At 42.9% G+C, this 16519-nt stretch overlaps 2 protein-coding genes and 1 pseudogene across 3 annotated transcripts in view; 2 read left to right on the top strand and 1 right to left on the bottom strand.

The window, feature by feature from the left end:
* The window catches only part of LOC143925167 (kinesin-like protein KIF13A pseudogene), a 43627-nt pseudogene extending 42381 nt beyond the window's left edge, over positions 1-1246 (top strand). Inside the window, exon 4 of the transcript XR_013261944.1 lies at positions 869-1246. The product of XR_013261944.1 is annotated as a kinesin-like protein KIF13A pseudogene (transcript). The remainder of the gene's footprint in view (positions 1-868) is intronic.
* LOC143923342 (kinesin-like protein KIF13A) overlaps positions 1-16519 on the bottom strand; it is a 511776-nt gene that overhangs the window by 147451 nt on the left and 347806 nt on the right. The gene's annotated exons all lie outside the window — the stretch shown is intronic.
* LOC143925350 (uncharacterized) lies at positions 2474-7720 on the top strand. The gene is made up of 2 exons (XM_077449922.1): positions 2474-2828; positions 7328-7720. Exons 1-2 carry the CDS (start codon positions 2502-2504, stop codon positions 7703-7705), a joined length of 705 nt encoding a protein of 234 aa, XP_077306048.1. The 5' UTR covers positions 2474-2501; the 3' UTR covers positions 7706-7720.

Below are 16519 nucleotides of genomic sequence, written 5' to 3'. Positions count from 1 at the left end.
ATGTAGGACAGGCCAGTAGCTCAATTGCATACCAATGCAAGCTCTGGCCAGTGATCCACCCTCAAGACCCAGTAAGCCAGAGGATTTTTGGTGGGAAAGGAGTCCAAGTCTGATCTTGCCCCTAGGTATTCCTACACCATGAAAATCGCTGGAACCGATCATACCTTGGGGCCGCGAACTAAAAAATTGTCTGAACGCATCGGTCAGTCAGATGGCCACCTTCTCCACCTCTCCTTCTATGACTGACTGAAGCCGCAGCCACACGATGTCCAGGACCAGGAGTTTGTAACCTCCCAGTCTCTGGGAACGCGTTACACAGACCTTTCTGCAAGGCCTCCCGGAAATGTCTCATCCTCTGCTCCCTCTACGACGGCAAGATAAGGTCCACACCCTTACCCTTGTACTATGGATTAAGTAACACTGTACTTCTGAATACAGTTCTCAAACAAGAGAAATGTGCATTTCTGCCACTAGAGGGCACTGTATGGGGAAATAATACAGTTTACTTTGTTTGTGTACTCCCTCTTGTGCCTACTAGTTGGGTGATTGTTGGGATACAGTAGATGATAGATTTTATCCTCTCAGACCCCAATTGACAGGTAAGAGGGTAAATTTGTCTAACAAATTAGTTTATCTTCATTACCTTTAAATTATTCCTATTCATGTTCTCCACCACCACAGCATAATGTTTCCCTATAGTCTGCCCAGTAAATAGTTTTTTTTCTTTTCCTCCTCTCAGTAAAATGGTGAGACCAACAACTAGAGTCTGGAAACATTTTTAGAGTAAATCAACCATTCCGTGTCTATGTTTTGTATGTTTATAATAGTTTTAAAAGGTTTCTATATGACCAAAATCTTGATATTACAGGACATGTCCCACCCATCTCCAGATGATGAGAAGGAAGAATACAAAATCCCACCATGTGACACAATTCCTGATGACTCTGGAGTCACATCACAGCACAACACTTGTGAAGAAGACCAAAATGAGAAAAGTGAGGAGGTTCCACATCAACAAAGCAACACTGACACAAACAAGGCAAGTCCACATGAAAGTGTTCTACATCAAGAATGTGACTCCTCCTCTGAGAAAACTAAAGGTGAACATGACCTTAAATCCTCATTGAAGACAGAACCTCCACAAAATGGCAAGGGCCTATGTGACAATGGCGGCAAAGGTGACAAAGAGGTGGCTTCAGATGGACTCCAGGGGACTCACAGACAGGTGAGGTTTATGTTTACATGAACTGAATACAAAATGTCTGGAAACACATTTTCCAGAAAGACCCAACAGTTTGTGGGATTTAAATGGAAGTGACCTCTGCACTAGTGAAGAGAGTTTAATCATTGCTTTGATATATCCTAATTAATATGCATCATTAATTTACTAACCAACATAGCAGCCTGCATAATAAACAAAATATATAGTATAGCACAACCAAAAAAATCATAAATCAAGTCCAAATATTGACAAAATTCCACCTTAGTGACAGTTCATTGATATCCAGTGACTTCAGTGACCATCACCTCTAGCTGGAATGCCTGCCCACATCCCAATGTTGACCCCACTACAGAGTCACACACGCCTGTAGTGATATCTCTCAGGATGCCTCGGGGGAAACCCTTGCTCCTCATGGTGTTCCTGGATAAGACAGTCCTCCTCTCAGGTTCTCACAATATGGACCCCACTACAGAGTCACACACGACTGTAGTAATATCTCTCAGGATGCCTCAAGGAAACCATTGCTCCTCCTGGTGTTCCTGGACAAGACAAACCTTCTGCTGGGTTCTCATGATATGGACCCCACTACAGAGTCACACACGACTGTAGTAATATCTCTCAGGATGCCTCGGGGGAAACCCTTCCTCCTCATGGTGTTCCTGGATAAGACAGACCTCCTCTCAGGTTCTCACAATATGGACCCCACTACAGAGTCACACACGACTGTAGTAATATCTCTCAGGATGCCTCAGGGAAACCCTTGCTCCTCCTGGTGTTCCTGGACAAGACAAACCTCCTGCTGGGTTCTCATGATATGGACCCCACTACAGAGTCACACACGACTGTAGTAATATCTCTCAGGATGCCTCGGGGGAAACCCTTCCTCCTCATGGTGTTCCTGGATAAGACAGTCCTCCTCTCAGGTTCTCACAATATGGACCCCACTACAGAGTCACACACGACTGTAGTAATATTTCTCAGGATGCCTCAGGGAAACCCTTGCTCCTCCTGGTGTTCCTGGACAAGACAGACCACCTCCTGGGTTCTCATGATATGGACCCCACTACAGAGTCACAAACGCCTGGTGAAATATCTCTCAGGATACCTCGGGAACACGAATCCTCATCACAGTGCCCCTAGACAGCTCAGACCTCCTCCCGGGATCATTCAGCATGTTCACATATTATAATCATCATGTGACTATGCCTTTTAAATTTATTAAGCTTGTAAATATTACTTGATATTACAGGACACATCTCACCCATCTCCAGATGTTGAGATGGAAGAATCCAGCAACATCTTGCCAAGTGACACAATTCCTGATGACTCCGGAGTCACATCACATCAGCACACTTGTGAAGAAAACCAAAATGAGAAAACTGAGGAAGTTCCACATGAACAAAGCATTACTGACACAAACAAAGCAAGTTCACATGACAGCATTCTACGTCAAGAATGTGTGTTCTCCTCCGAGAAACCAAAAGCTGAACTTGACCTGAAAACCTCATCAAAGATTGAAATGCAAAATGACAAGGGCCTCTGTGACAATGGCAGAGAAAGTGACAAAGAAGTGGCTTCAGATGGACTCCAGAGAACTTGCAGACAGGTAAGGTTTAGGTTTGCAGCAGAAGTTGAATACAAAATGTCTGGAGAAATATTTTCAAGGCAGACCTAACAGACTTAGGTATTTACAGGGAAGTGACCACTGAACTAGAGAACTGCACTGCCTAAATGGACCTTTAGTACTCTTTTATACATTTAAAAAGATTAGATTACTAGTCATCATAGGGTTAATTTACTAAACCGAAGAGTGCAAAATCTGGTGCAGCTGTGCATGGTAGCCAACCAGCTTTGCCAGTACCCTGAGCCTGGGTGAAAGAGGATGAGGAGGATGAGGACGGCTTGGTCATCCACTCTACCAATTCTTCGGCATATTGTGGCTCAACACGTCCAACTGCAGAAAATAAGGACAAGCGTGTCCCATGGCCACATGCTGATAAGGATGCACCGTGTCCACAACCAGCACTGTTGCCTCTAGCATCAGGGCCTGCTTGCCCTTTTTTATTGGCTCGTGAGTGTCTGCCTCTCCTTGTTGGCCTTCCAGACATACTAATGGCCTGCAGGGAGATGTAGCTGCACAAAGCTGGGAAGCATGTACTGCATCTAGCAGAATCAACTGCCTGCCTGTAGTATTATTAGTATGAGAACACCAGCAATTGGGGTAGCTTTAGGTGCACACTGTGCAGAGTACACAGTAAACCAACTGTAATTACTGCAGCTGCCTGCGATATAGGATCAGAAGAACACCAGCAATTGAGGTAGCTTTATGTGCACACTGTGCAGAGTACACAGTACACCAACTGTAATTACTGCAGCTGCCTGCGGTATAGGATCAGCAGAACACCAGCAATTATGGTAGCTTTAGGTGTACACTGTGCAGATGGCACAATACACCGACTGTAAATAATGTCAGCATTTGCCTGAAAGCATTGATCATACATTGATTTCCATAAAACAGCATCAGAGACCTGTTTCGATAAACCTTTAAATTCTAATGTACTTTCATCAGCTAAAACATCTACAAATTCCATATTACTTTTCTACTCACCAAATGTAAAACTCGTCAGTTTCCCCGCTGTACTCGAAATTCAAGTCTGTCAAGACTTCTGTATATCTGAAATTCTCCGGTCTTTCACAGTCAATCGATCAAATTTTCTTCTAGGTTCTTTTCAATCTTTGCGAAGTTAATTTCTGTTCATCACTTCATTCCCCTCTGATCAAAGGATGGAAGTGGAAAAAAAACTTTCGACTTATGATTGACTGGATGACTGAGCCAATGTAAAAAATCGCTCGCAATGAAAAAATATTTCAATTCTCTTATATATATCTCTTATATATATCTGGTGAGACTGATTGAGATTGTGAGACGGATTTCCTTAATTAGTTCTGAGTCAGCGTAATTCAAAAATGTGTATTTATTTGTACACATTTAAATAGAAAAGAATACTTACAAAAATAGTACAATGATAATCATTAGTATCTTTCTTTCTTATCAATATATCAAGCCATGTGGTCTATTGTACTTATTTAAAATGGCCGAATAACCCTTTGTATGCTAAAAAATCTGTGTGCATGAGATGTGTCCTTCAGAGATGTTCCTTCTAGCTGCAGAAATGTTCAAGAGAAGGACAGACCCCCAATCTTATGACTATATCAACCAAAGTCTCTAATTTCCCGCCCGAAAGATAACTCCTCCTTTACAGAAGTGTGGGCTAATGAGTGATTACTATAGCAATCTAACATCTGTCAGGATGTAGGAGGGGAGAAAGAACTTTAGACTTTAAACATCATCTCATTTTACATAGGATAGATATCTAAAAGCATATATATATATTTATATATAATGAGCTGGGGAAGTTAAACATAAACAACATTTATCAAAATCCTGACAGGTTTTAAATGTTTACATTTTCAATCATCGCACGTCATAACATAGAATTAATTGACTCAAACTTTTCTTTCACACATTATGGAATATTCATATTTTAAATAAAGTATAATAAAGCCAATTAAAATTTAGATATTAAGAATATAACACCTGCGATATAGGATCAGCAGAACAACAGCAATTATGGTAGCTTTAGGTGCACACTGTGCAGATGGCACAATACACCGACTGTAATTAGTGCAGCTGCCTGCCTGCGGTATAGGATCAGAAGAACACCAGCAATTGGGGTAGCTTTATGTGCACACTGTGCAGAGAACACAGTACACCAACTGTAATTACTGCAGCTGCCTGCGGTATAGGATCAGCAGAACATCAGCAATTGGGGTAGCTTTAGGTGCACACTGTGCAGATGGCAGAATACACTGACTGTAATTGCTACAGCTGCCTATGGATAGGATCAGCAGAACACTAGCAATTAGGGTAGTTTTAGGTGTACACTATGCAGATGGCACAATACACCAACTGTAATTGATACAGCTGCCTGCCTGCGGTATAGGATCAGAAGAACACCAGCAATTGGGGTAGCTTTAGGTGCACACTGTGCAGATGGCAGAATACACTGACTGTAATTGCTACAGCTGCCTGCGGATAGGATCAGCAGAACACTAGCAATTAGGGTAGTTTTAGGTGTACACTGTGCAGATGGCACAATACACCAACTGTAATTGCTACAGCTGCCTGCCTGTGGTATAGGATCAGCAGAATACCAGCAATTGGGGTAGCTTTATGTGCACACTGTGCAGATGGCACAGTGCACCGACTGTAATTGCTACAGCTTCCTGCACAGAGGATCAGCAGAACACCAGCAATTGGGGTGGCTTTAGCATCTTACCTGGGCTAAAAAAAAACAGACCCGGTCTGTTGCTCAGTGGTCCAAAGTCCTCTTTTCTGATGAGAGCAAATTTTGCATCTCATTTGGAAACCAAGGACCCAGAGTATGGAGGAAGAAAAAGAGGCACACACTGCAAGAAGCTTGAAGTCCAGTGTGAACTTTCCACAGTCTGTGTTGATTTGGGGAGCCATGTCATCTGCTGGGGTTGGTCCACTGTGCTTCATTAAGTCCAGGGCCAAGGCAGCCGTCTACCAGGAGATTTTAGAGAACTTCATGCTTCCTTCCACAGACGAGCTCTATGGGGATGCTGACTTCGTTTTCCAGCAGGACTTGGCACCTGCCCACACTGTCAAAAGCACCAAAACCTGGTTCAATGACTGTGGGATTACTGTGCTTGATTGGCCAGCAAACTCACCTGACCTGAACCCCATAGAGAATTTATGGGGCATTGCCAAGAGAAAGATGAGAGACATGAGACTGAACAATGCAGAAGAGCTAAAGGCCGCTATTGAAGCATCCTGGTCTTCCATAACACCTCAGCAGGGGTACAGGCTGATAGTGTCCATGCCACGCCGCATTGAGTGGCCCAAACCAAGTACTGAGTACATATGCATGCTTCTACTTTTCAAAGGTCCGATATTGTTCTATGTACAAGCCTTGTTTTATTGATTGCATGTAAGATTCTAATTTTCTGAGATTGTGGATTTGGGGTTTTCATGAGCTGTAAGCCATAATCTTCACAATGATGACAAATCACGGCTTGAACTATCTTGCTTTGCATGTAATGAGTCTATCTCATATATTAGTTTCACCTTTTAAGTTGCATTAGAGAATTAAATTAACTTTTGCACAATATTCTAATTTTTCGAGTATCACCTGTATTTTACATTCAGTCCCTGTCCCTCAAGATGCTTACAACCTAAGGTCCCTAACTCACATTGAAACATACACAGGAGAAGGGACATTTTCTAGCAATACTACTGAACCTTCCTGGAATGGAGCTTTACAAAATAGTTGACTGAATGCAAAGTAAAAGTCAATTGAATCAAATTAAATTGCAGAATCAATTTCCTTCTGTGACGTGACTGATCAAAAAAAAACATTTTTTGTTTTCTGGAAAAATTGGAAAAAAAGAAAAGAGTGTGGCATTTGTTTTTTTTGTTTTTATTGATAAATAATATATCTATGACATGGTATTCAAACTATATAACATGAAGACCTTAATGAAAGATATCTGTGATTTTATGTAAAATATTAAATTATTGCAAGCTCTCTTAGCTGAAGACAGGCAAACCCTGGAATACAATTTAAGTAACACTGTACTTCTGAATACAGTTCTCAAACAAGAGAAATGCACATTTCTGCCACTAGAGGGCACTGTATGGGGAAGTAATACAGTTTAGTTTGTTTGTGTACTCCCTCTTGTGCCTACCAGTTGGGTGATTGTTGGGATACAGTAGATGATAGGTTTTATCCTCTCAGATCCCAATTGACAGGTAAGAGGGTAAATTTGTCTAACAAATTAGTTTATCTTCATTACCTTTAAATTATTCCTATTCATGTTCTCCACCACCACAGCATAATGTTTCCCTATAGTCTGCCCGGTAAATAGTTTTTTTTCTTTTCCTCCTCTCAGTAAAATGGTGAGACCAACAACTAGAGTCTGGAAACATTTTTAGAGTAAATCAACCATTCCGTGTCTATGTTTTGCATGTTTATAATAGTTTTAAAAGGTTTATATATGACCAAAATCTTGATATTACAGGACATGTCCCACCCATCTCCAGATGATGAGAAGGAAGAATACAAAATCCCACCATGTGACACAATTCCTGATGACTCTGGAGTCACATCACAGCACAACACTTGTGAAGAAGACCAAAATGAGAAAAGTGAGGAGGTTCCACATCAACAAAGCAACACTGACACAAACAAGGCAAGTCCACATGAAAGTGTTCTACATCAAGAATGCGACTCCTCCTCTGAGAAAACTAAAGGTGAACATGACCTTAAATCCTCATTGAAGACAGAACCTCCACAAAATGGCAAGGGCCTATGTGACAATGGCGGCAAAGGTGACAAAGAGGTGGCTTCAGATGGACTCCAGGGGACTCACAGACAGGTGAGGTTTATGTTTACATGAACTGAATACAAAATGTCTGGAAACACATTTTCCAGAAAGACCCAACAGTTTGTGGGATTTAAATGGAAGTGACCTCTGCACTAGTGAAGAGAGTTTAATCATTGCTTTGATATATCCTAATTAATATGCATCACTAATTTACTAACCAACATAGCAGCCTGCATAATAAACAAAATATATAGTATAGCACAATTAAAAAAATCATAAATCAAGTCCAAATATTGACAAAATTCCACCTTAGTGACAGTTCATTGATATCCAGTGACTTCAGTGACCATCACCTCTAGCTGGAATGCCTGCCCACATCCCAATGTTGACCCCACTACAGAGTCACACACGCCTGTAGTGATATCTCTCAGGATGCCTCGGGGGAAACCCTTGCTCCTCATGGTGTCCCTGGATAAGACAGACCTCCTCTCAGGTTCTCACAATATGGACCCCACTACAGAGTCACACACGACTGTAGTAATATCTCTGAGGATGCCTCAGGGAAACCCTTGCTCCTCCTGGTGTTCCTGGACAAGACAAACCTCCTGCTGGGTTCTCATGATATGGACCCCACTACAGAGTCACACACGACTGTAGTAATATCTCTCAGGATGCCTCGGGGGAAACCCTTCCTCCTCATGGTGTTCCTGGATAAGACAGTCCTCCTCTCAGGTTCTCACAATATGGACCCCACTACAGAGTCACACACGACTGTAGTAATATCTCTCAGGATGCCTCAGGGAAACCATTGCTCCTCCTGGTGTTCCTGGACAAGACAAACCTCCTGCTGGGTTCTCAAGATATGGACCCCACTACAGAGTCACACACGACTGTAGTAATATCTCTCAGGATGCCTCGGGGGAAACCCTTCCTCCTCATGGTGTCCCTGGATAAGACAGTCCTCCTCTCAGGTTCTCACAATATGGACCCCACTACAGAGTCACACACGACTGTAGTAATATCTCTCAGGATGCCTCAGGGAAACCCTCGCTCCTCCTGGTGTTCCTGGACAAGACAAACCTCCTGCTGGGTTCTCATGATATGGACCCCACTACAGAGTCACACACGACTGTAGTAATATCTCTCAGGATGCCTCGGGGGAAACCCTTCCTCCTCATGGTGTTCCTGGATAAGACAGTCCTCCTCTCAGGTTCTCACAATATGGACCCCACTACAGAGTCACACACGACTGTAGTAATATTTCGCAGGATGCCTCAGGGAAACCCTTGCTCCTCCTGGTGTTCCTGGACAAGACAGACCACCTCCTGGGTTCTCATGATATGGACCCCACTACAGAGTCACAAACGCCTGGTGAAATATCTCTCAGGATACCTCAGGAACACGAATCCTCATCACAGTGCCCCTAGACAGCTCAGACCTCCTCCCGGGATCATTCAGCATGTTCACATATTATAATCATCATTTTCATAGTTTCATAGTTTCACAGTTAGTTAGGTTGAATAAAGACACCAGTCCATCCAGTTCAACCTGAGTGAGTGTCTACAATTGTCCCCATCCCTGTACATTGCACACTCATGTTGGTCCCTACCCTCAAGGAGCCCCCACAGTCCAAGGTACCCATTCATATCCTAGAGCCAATTTGAACAGAAGCCAATTTACCTACCTGCATGTCTTTGGATTGTGGGAGGAAACCGGAGTACCCGGAGGAAACCCACGCAGGCACAGGGAGAACATGCAAACTCCAGGCAGGTAGTGTCGTGGTTGGGTCATGTGACTATGCCTTTTAAATTTATTAAGCTTGTAAATATTACTTGATATTACAGGACACATCTCACCCATTTCCAGATGTTGAGATGAAAGAATCCAGCAACATCTTGCCAAGTGACACAATTCCTGATGACTCCGGAGTCACATCACATCAGCACACTTGTGAAGAAAACCAAAATGAGAAAACTGAGGAAGTTCCACATGAACAAAGCATTACTGACACAAACAAAGCAAGTTCACATGACAGCGTTCTACGTCAAGAATGTGTGTTCTCCTCCGAGAAACCAAAAGCTGAACTTGACCTGAAAACCTCATCAAAGATTGAAATGCAAAATGACAAGGGCCTCTGTGACAATGGCAGAGAAAGTGACAAAGAAGTGGCTTCAGATGGACTCCAGAGAACTTGCAGACAGGTAAGGTTTAGGTTTGCAGCAGAAGTTGAATACAAAATGTCTGGAGAAATATTTTCAAGGCAGACCTAACAGACTTAGGTATTTACAGGGAAGTGACCACTGAACTAGAGAACTGCACTGCCTAAATGGACCTTTAGTACTCTTTTATACATTTAAAAAGATTAGATTACTAGTCATCATAGGGTTAATTTACTAAACCGAAGAGTGCAAAATCTGGTGCAGCTGTGCATGGTAGCCAACCAGCTTTGCCAGTACCCTGAGCCTGGGTGAAAGAGGATGAGGAGGATGAGGACGGCTTGGTCATCCACTCTACCAATTCTTCGGCATATTGTGGCTCAACACGTCCAACTGCAGAAAATAAGGACAAGCGTGTCCCATGGCCACATGCTGATAAGGATGCACCGTGTCCACAACCAGCACTGTTGCCTCTAGCATCAGGGCCTGCTTGCCCTTTTTTATTGGCTCGTGAGTGTCTGCCTCTCCTTGTTGGCCTTCCAGACATACTAATGGCCTGCAGGGAGATGTAGCTGCACAAAGCTGGGAAGTATGTACTGCATCTAGCAGAATCAACTGCCTGCCTGTAGTATTATTAGTATGAGAACACCAGCAATTGGGGTAGCTTTATGTGCACACTGTGCAGAGTACACAGTAAACCAACTGTAATTACTGCAGCTGCCTGCGATATAGGATCAGAAGAACACCAGCAATTGAGGTAGCTTTATGTGCACACTGTGCAGAGTACACAGTACACCAACTGTAATTACTGCAGCTGCCTGCGGTATAGGATCAGCAGAACACCAGCAATTATGGTAGCTTTAGGTGTACACTGTGCAGATGGCACAATACACCGACTGTAAATAATGTCAGCATTTGCCTGAAAGCATTGATCATACATTGATTTCCATAAAACAGCATCAGAGACCTGTTTCGATAAACCTTTCAATTCTAATGTACTTTCATCAGCTAAAACATCTACAAATTCCATATTACTTTTCTACTCACCAAATATAAAACTCGTCAGTTTCCCCGCTGTACTCGAAATTCAAGTCTGTCAAGACTTCTGTATATCTGAAATTCTCCGGTCTTTCACAGTCAATCGATCAAATTTTCTTCTAGGTTCTTTTCAATCTTTGCGAAGTTAATTTCTGTTCATCACTTCATTCCCCTCTGATCAAAGGATGGAAGTGGAAAAAAACTTTCGACTTATGATTGACTGGATGACTGAGCCAATGTAAAAAATCGCTCGCAATGTAAAAAATATTTCAATTGTCTTATATATATCTCTTATATATATCTGGTGAGACTGATTGAGATTGTGAGACGGATTTCCTTAATGAGTTCTGAGTCAGCGTAATTCAAAAATGTGTATTTATTTGTACACATTTAAATAGAAAAGAATACTTACAAAAATAGTACAATGATAATCATTAGTATCTTTCTTTCTTATCAATATATCAAGCCATGTGGTCTATTGTACTTATTTAAAATGGCCGAATAACCCTTTGTATGCTAAAAAATCTGTGTGCATGAGATGTGTCCTTCAGAGATGTTCCTTCTAGCTGCAGAAATGTTCAAGAGAAGGACAGACCCCCAATCTTATGACTATATCAACCAAAGTCTCTAATTTCCCGCCCGAAAGATAACTCCTCCTTTACAGAAGTGTGGGCTAATGAGTGATTACTATAGCAATCTAACATCTGTCAGGATGTAGGAGGGGAGAAAGAACTTTAGACTTTAAACATCATCTCATTTTACATAGGATAGATTTCTAAAAGCATATATATAAATATATATATATATATATATATATATATATATATATATATATATATATATATATATATATATATATATATATATAATGAGCTGGGGAAGTTAAACATAAACAACATTTATCAAAATCCTGACAGGTTTTAAATGTTTACATTTTCAATCATCGCACGTCATAACATAGAATTAATTGACTCAAACTTTTCTTTCACACATTATGGAATATTCATATTTTAAATAAAGTATAATAAAGCCAATTAAAATTTAGATATTAAGAATATAACACCTGCGATATAGGATCAGCAGAACAACAGCAATTATGGTAGCTTTAGGTGCACACTGTGCAGATGGCACAATACACCGACTGTAATTAGTGCAGCTGCCTGCCTGCGGTATAGGATCAGAAGAACACCAGCAATTGGGGTAGCTTTATGTGCACACTGTGCAGAGAACACAGTACACCAACTGTAATTACTGCAGCTGCCTGCGGTATAGGATCAGCAGAACATCAGCAATTGGGGTAGCTTTAGGTGCACACTGTGCAGATGGCAGAATACACTGACTGTAATTGCTACAGCTGCCTGCGGATAGGATCAGCAGAACACTAGCAATTAGGGTCGTTTTAGGTGTACACTGTGCAGATGGCACAATACACCAACTGTAATTGCTACAGCTGCCTGCCTGTGGTATAGGATCAGCAGAATACCAGCAATTGGGGTAGCTTTATGTGCACACTGTGCAGATGGCACAGTGCACCGACTGTAATTGCTACAGCTTCCTGCACAGAGGATCAGCAGAACACCAGCAATTGGGGTGGCTTTAGCATTTTACCTGGGCTAAAAAAAACAGACCCGGTCTGTTGCTCAGTGGTCCAAAGTCCTCTTTTCTGATGAGAGCAAATTTTGCATCTCATTTGGAAACCAAGGACCCAGAGTATGGAGGAAGAAAAAGAGGCACACACTGCAAGAAGCTTGAAGTCCAGTGTGAACTTTCCACAGTCTGTGTTGATTTGGGGAGCCATGTCATTTGCTGGGGTTGGTCCACTGTGCTTCATTAAGTCCAGGGCCAAGGCAGCCGTCTACCAGGAGATTTTAGAGAACTTCATGCTTCCTTCCACAGACGAGCTCTATGGGGATGCTGACTTCGTTTTCCAGCAGGACTTGGCACCTGCCCACACTGCCAAAAGCACCAAAACCTGGTTCAATGACTGTGGGATTACTGTGCTTGATTGGCCAGCAAACTCACCTGACCTGAACCCCATAGAGAATTTATGGGGCATTGCCAAGAGAAAGATGAGAGACACTAGACCGAACAATGCAGAAGAGCTAAAGGCCGCTATTGAAGCATCCTGGTCTTCCATAACACCTCAGCAGGGGTACAGGCTGATAGTGTCCATGCCACGCCGCATTGAGTGGCCCAAACCAAGTACTGAGTACATATGCATGCTTCTACTTTTCAAAGGTCCGATATTGTTCTATGTACAAGCCTTGTTTTATTGATTGCATGTAAGATTCTAATTTTCTGAGATTGTGGATTTGGGGTTTTCATGAGCTGTAAGCCATAATCTTCACAATGATGACAAATCACGGCTTGAACTATCTTGCTTTGCATGTAATGAGTCTATCTCATATATTAGTTTCACCTTTTAAGTTGCATTAAAGAATTAAATTAACTTTTGCACAATATTCTAATTTTTCGAGTATCACCTGTATTTTACATTCAGTCCCTGTCCCTCAAGATGCTTACAACCAAAGTAGACACCCCAAGCTATTTGCTGAGAGGCATGTTGAGTCCATGGAATATTTTATATTTTGCCACAAGTTGCGGGAAAATTACAAACTTTTTTTATTTTTTTTTTTTTACACAAAGTTGTCACTAAATGATATATTGCTCACACATGCTATGGGCATATGTGAAATGACACCCCAAAATAAATTCTGCTGCTTCTCCTGAGTATGGGGATACCACATATGTGGGACTTTTTGGGAGCCTAGCCGCGTACGGGGCCCCGAAAACCAAGCACCGCCATCAGGCTTTCTAAGGGCGTAAATTTTTGATTTCACTTCTCACTACCTATTACAGTTTTGAAGGCCATAAAATGCCAAGATGGCACAAAACCCCCACAAATGACCCCATTTTAGAAAGTAGACACCCCAAGTTATTTGCTGAGAGGCATGTTGAGTCCATGGAATATTTTATATTTTGCCACAAGTTGCGGGAAAATTACAAACTTTTTTTATTTTATTTTTTTTACACAAAGTTGTCACTAAATGATATATTGCTCACACATGCCATGGGCATATGTGAAATGACACCCCAAAATAAATTCTGCTGCTTCTCCTGAGTACGGGGATACCACATATGTGCGACTTTTTGGGAGCCTAGCCACGTACGGGGCCCCGAAAATCAAGCACCGCCTTCAGGCTTTCTAAGGGCGTTACAGTTTTGAAGGCCATAAAATGCCAAGATGGCACAAACCCCCCCCAAATGACCCCATTTTGGAAAGTAGACACCCCTAAATTTACGGGTACACTAGTGAGACTAGGTAATAAATGGCGGGTGCCCTGAAACTATAAAAAAATAACTAACCAACCAGCGTCACCTGTAACAGTTATATGGTGATCACTGGTGAAAGGGTTAACTAGGGGGCAATCAGGGGGCTTCATGCGGTAGTATATGGGGGTCCCTGGCGCTATAAAAAGCTGCGGCAAACCTAAATACCTACCTGCCTAACTAGCGTCACCTGTGACACTAATACAGCGATCAGAAAAACGATCGCTTATTAGGCTGGGTTCACACTGGAGCGATGCGGGAACGCCACGAATCCGCGGCAGGTTCCTGCATCGCATGCCTCCTGGCGGCAGTTCACACTGCCCTATGCGAACTGCTGGGAGTGTCAGTGAAATGTTAATGACACCCCCAGATAAGTTTGCATATCGCAGTGCGATCTGCAAACTCGGATCGCATGGTGTGAACACCCATGCGATCCGATTCTGCTGCGGACCAAAAAAAGGGTCCCGTGCGAGTTTGCGGCGGGTGCGGCGGGTGCGACACGAATTCAGCCATACTATCTGTATGGCTGAACTCGAATCGCACAGAGATCGGATGTGATTTGCACTGCAGTGCGGTGCGAATCACATCCGTTCTCATAAACCACTGCAATGTGAACCCAGCCTTAGTGACACTGGCGACAGGGGCTGATCACGGGGTTAAACCTTTATGGGGGGGTTAGGGGGGTACCTTAGAACTAAAGGGGGCTAACCCTAACTGCCCTAACAGTTATTACAGTCACAAATGACACCCGCCGGGTGATCAGGGGGTTAAACCTTTATTAGGTAATAAATGGCGGGTGCCCTGAAACTATAAAAAAAATAACTAACCAACCAGCGTCACCTGTAACAGTTATATGGTGATCACTGGTGAAAGGGTTAACTAGGGGGCAATCAGGGGGCTTTATGCGGTAGTATATGGGGGTCCCTGGCGCTATAAAAAGCTGCGGCGAACCTAAATACCTACCTGCCTAACTAGCGTCACCTGTGACACTAATACAGCGATCAGAAAAACGATCGCTTATTAGGCTGGGTTCACACTGGAGCGATGCGGGAACGCCACGAATCCGCGGCGGGTTCCCACATCGCATGCCTCCTGGCGGCAGTTCACACTGCCCTATGCGAACTGCTGGGAGTGTCAGTGAAATGTTAATGACACCCCCAGATCAGTTCGCATATCGCAGTGCGATCTGCAAACTCGGATCGCATGGTGTGAACACCCATGCGATCCGATTCTGCTGCGGACCAAAAAAAGCGTCCCGTGCGAATTTGCGGCGGGTGCGGCGAATGGCTGAACTCGAATCGCAGAGATCGGATGTGATTTGCACTGCAGTGCGGTGCGAATCACATCCGTTCTCATAAACCGCTGCAATGTGAACCCAGCCTTAGTGACACTGGCGGCGGGGGGTGATCACGGGGTTAAACCTTTATTGGGGGGGTAGGGGGGTACATTAGAACTAAAGGGGGCTAACCCTAACTGCCCTAACAGTTATTACAGTCACAAATGACACCAATGCAAAAAAAAAAATGCATTGGTGTCACTGTGACTGGGGGGGCAGGGGTAATTGGGGGGGTGATCGGGGGGTAAAGGGGGGGTGTGAGTGTGCCTGGCATGTTCTTTTTTTTAAATATTCTTTATTTAAACTTCAAGGAGGTTACATAGTCCAGTTACATACATTTTCATAAATACATATAGACATTCGTCGGTGCTCAGTCCCTTTTAATCTCTACCAAAAATACAATTTCCCTAGTTTGCATAACTGAGAACCCATTTCTTATTTATCTCTACTGTTTTTACGTATTCCACTTTCCCTCCTTTTATTTTAGTTTTTTTTTCCCTTTCCCCCCCCTCCCTCCCACCCTCCAAAAAAAAAAAAAAAGAACACCCCTTCTGCTTCCAGCCCATATAATTTACCTATTCCCACTACATGGTGATCTCCTTATCTTTCCCTATTCCCCAGCAGTTTCTTTCCCTCTTCTGAAGAGAGGAAAACATTCCATCCCGCCCATATCCTGGCATATTGCTCGCTTCTGTCTTGGGCCGAGTATATTAAATCTTCCACAGCCCCCACCTTCCTCACATTATTTAACCACATTGTTATTGTTGGTGGTTTAGAGTCTTTCCAGGAACGAGCAATGCAACCCTTAGCCTCATTAACCATGTAACACAATACCGAGCCCTTATATTTTCTTATTGGGATATGTGAGAGGTGCAACAAGAAAAAAGCCGGGTCCTCCGTTATTGGATATTCTGTAAATTTTTGCATAATTTTTTGCACGTCTTTCCAATACTGTTTGATCCTGGGACATGTCCAGAAAATATGTAGTATAGTCCCCCGTCCCCCGTTGCACCTCCAACATTGATC

Source organism: Lithobates pipiens, unplaced genomic scaffold (assembly GCF_037356315.1).
Source record: "Lithobates pipiens isolate NorthernLeopardFrog02 unplaced genomic scaffold, aLitPip1_a1.2 Scaffold_22, whole genome shotgun sequence".
NCBI classification, from domain to species: Eukaryota; Metazoa; Chordata; class Amphibia; order Anura; family Ranidae; genus Lithobates; species Lithobates pipiens.
The sequence above is the reverse complement of the archived record's forward strand: the minus strand, read 5'-3'. Positions and strand labels throughout refer to the sequence as shown.

What these genes read in the sequence shown, in the direction of transcription:
- LOC143925350 (XM_077449922.1), top strand. Translation starts at nt 2,502, where the DNA reads ATGGAAGAATCCAGCAACATCTTGCCAAGTGACACAATTCCTGATGAC. An exon ending in TCCAGAGAACTTGCAGACAG is followed by an intron (nt 2,829 to 7,327) that starts GTAAGGTTTAGG and finishes TTGATATTACAG; the next exon opens with GACATGTCCCACCCATCTCC.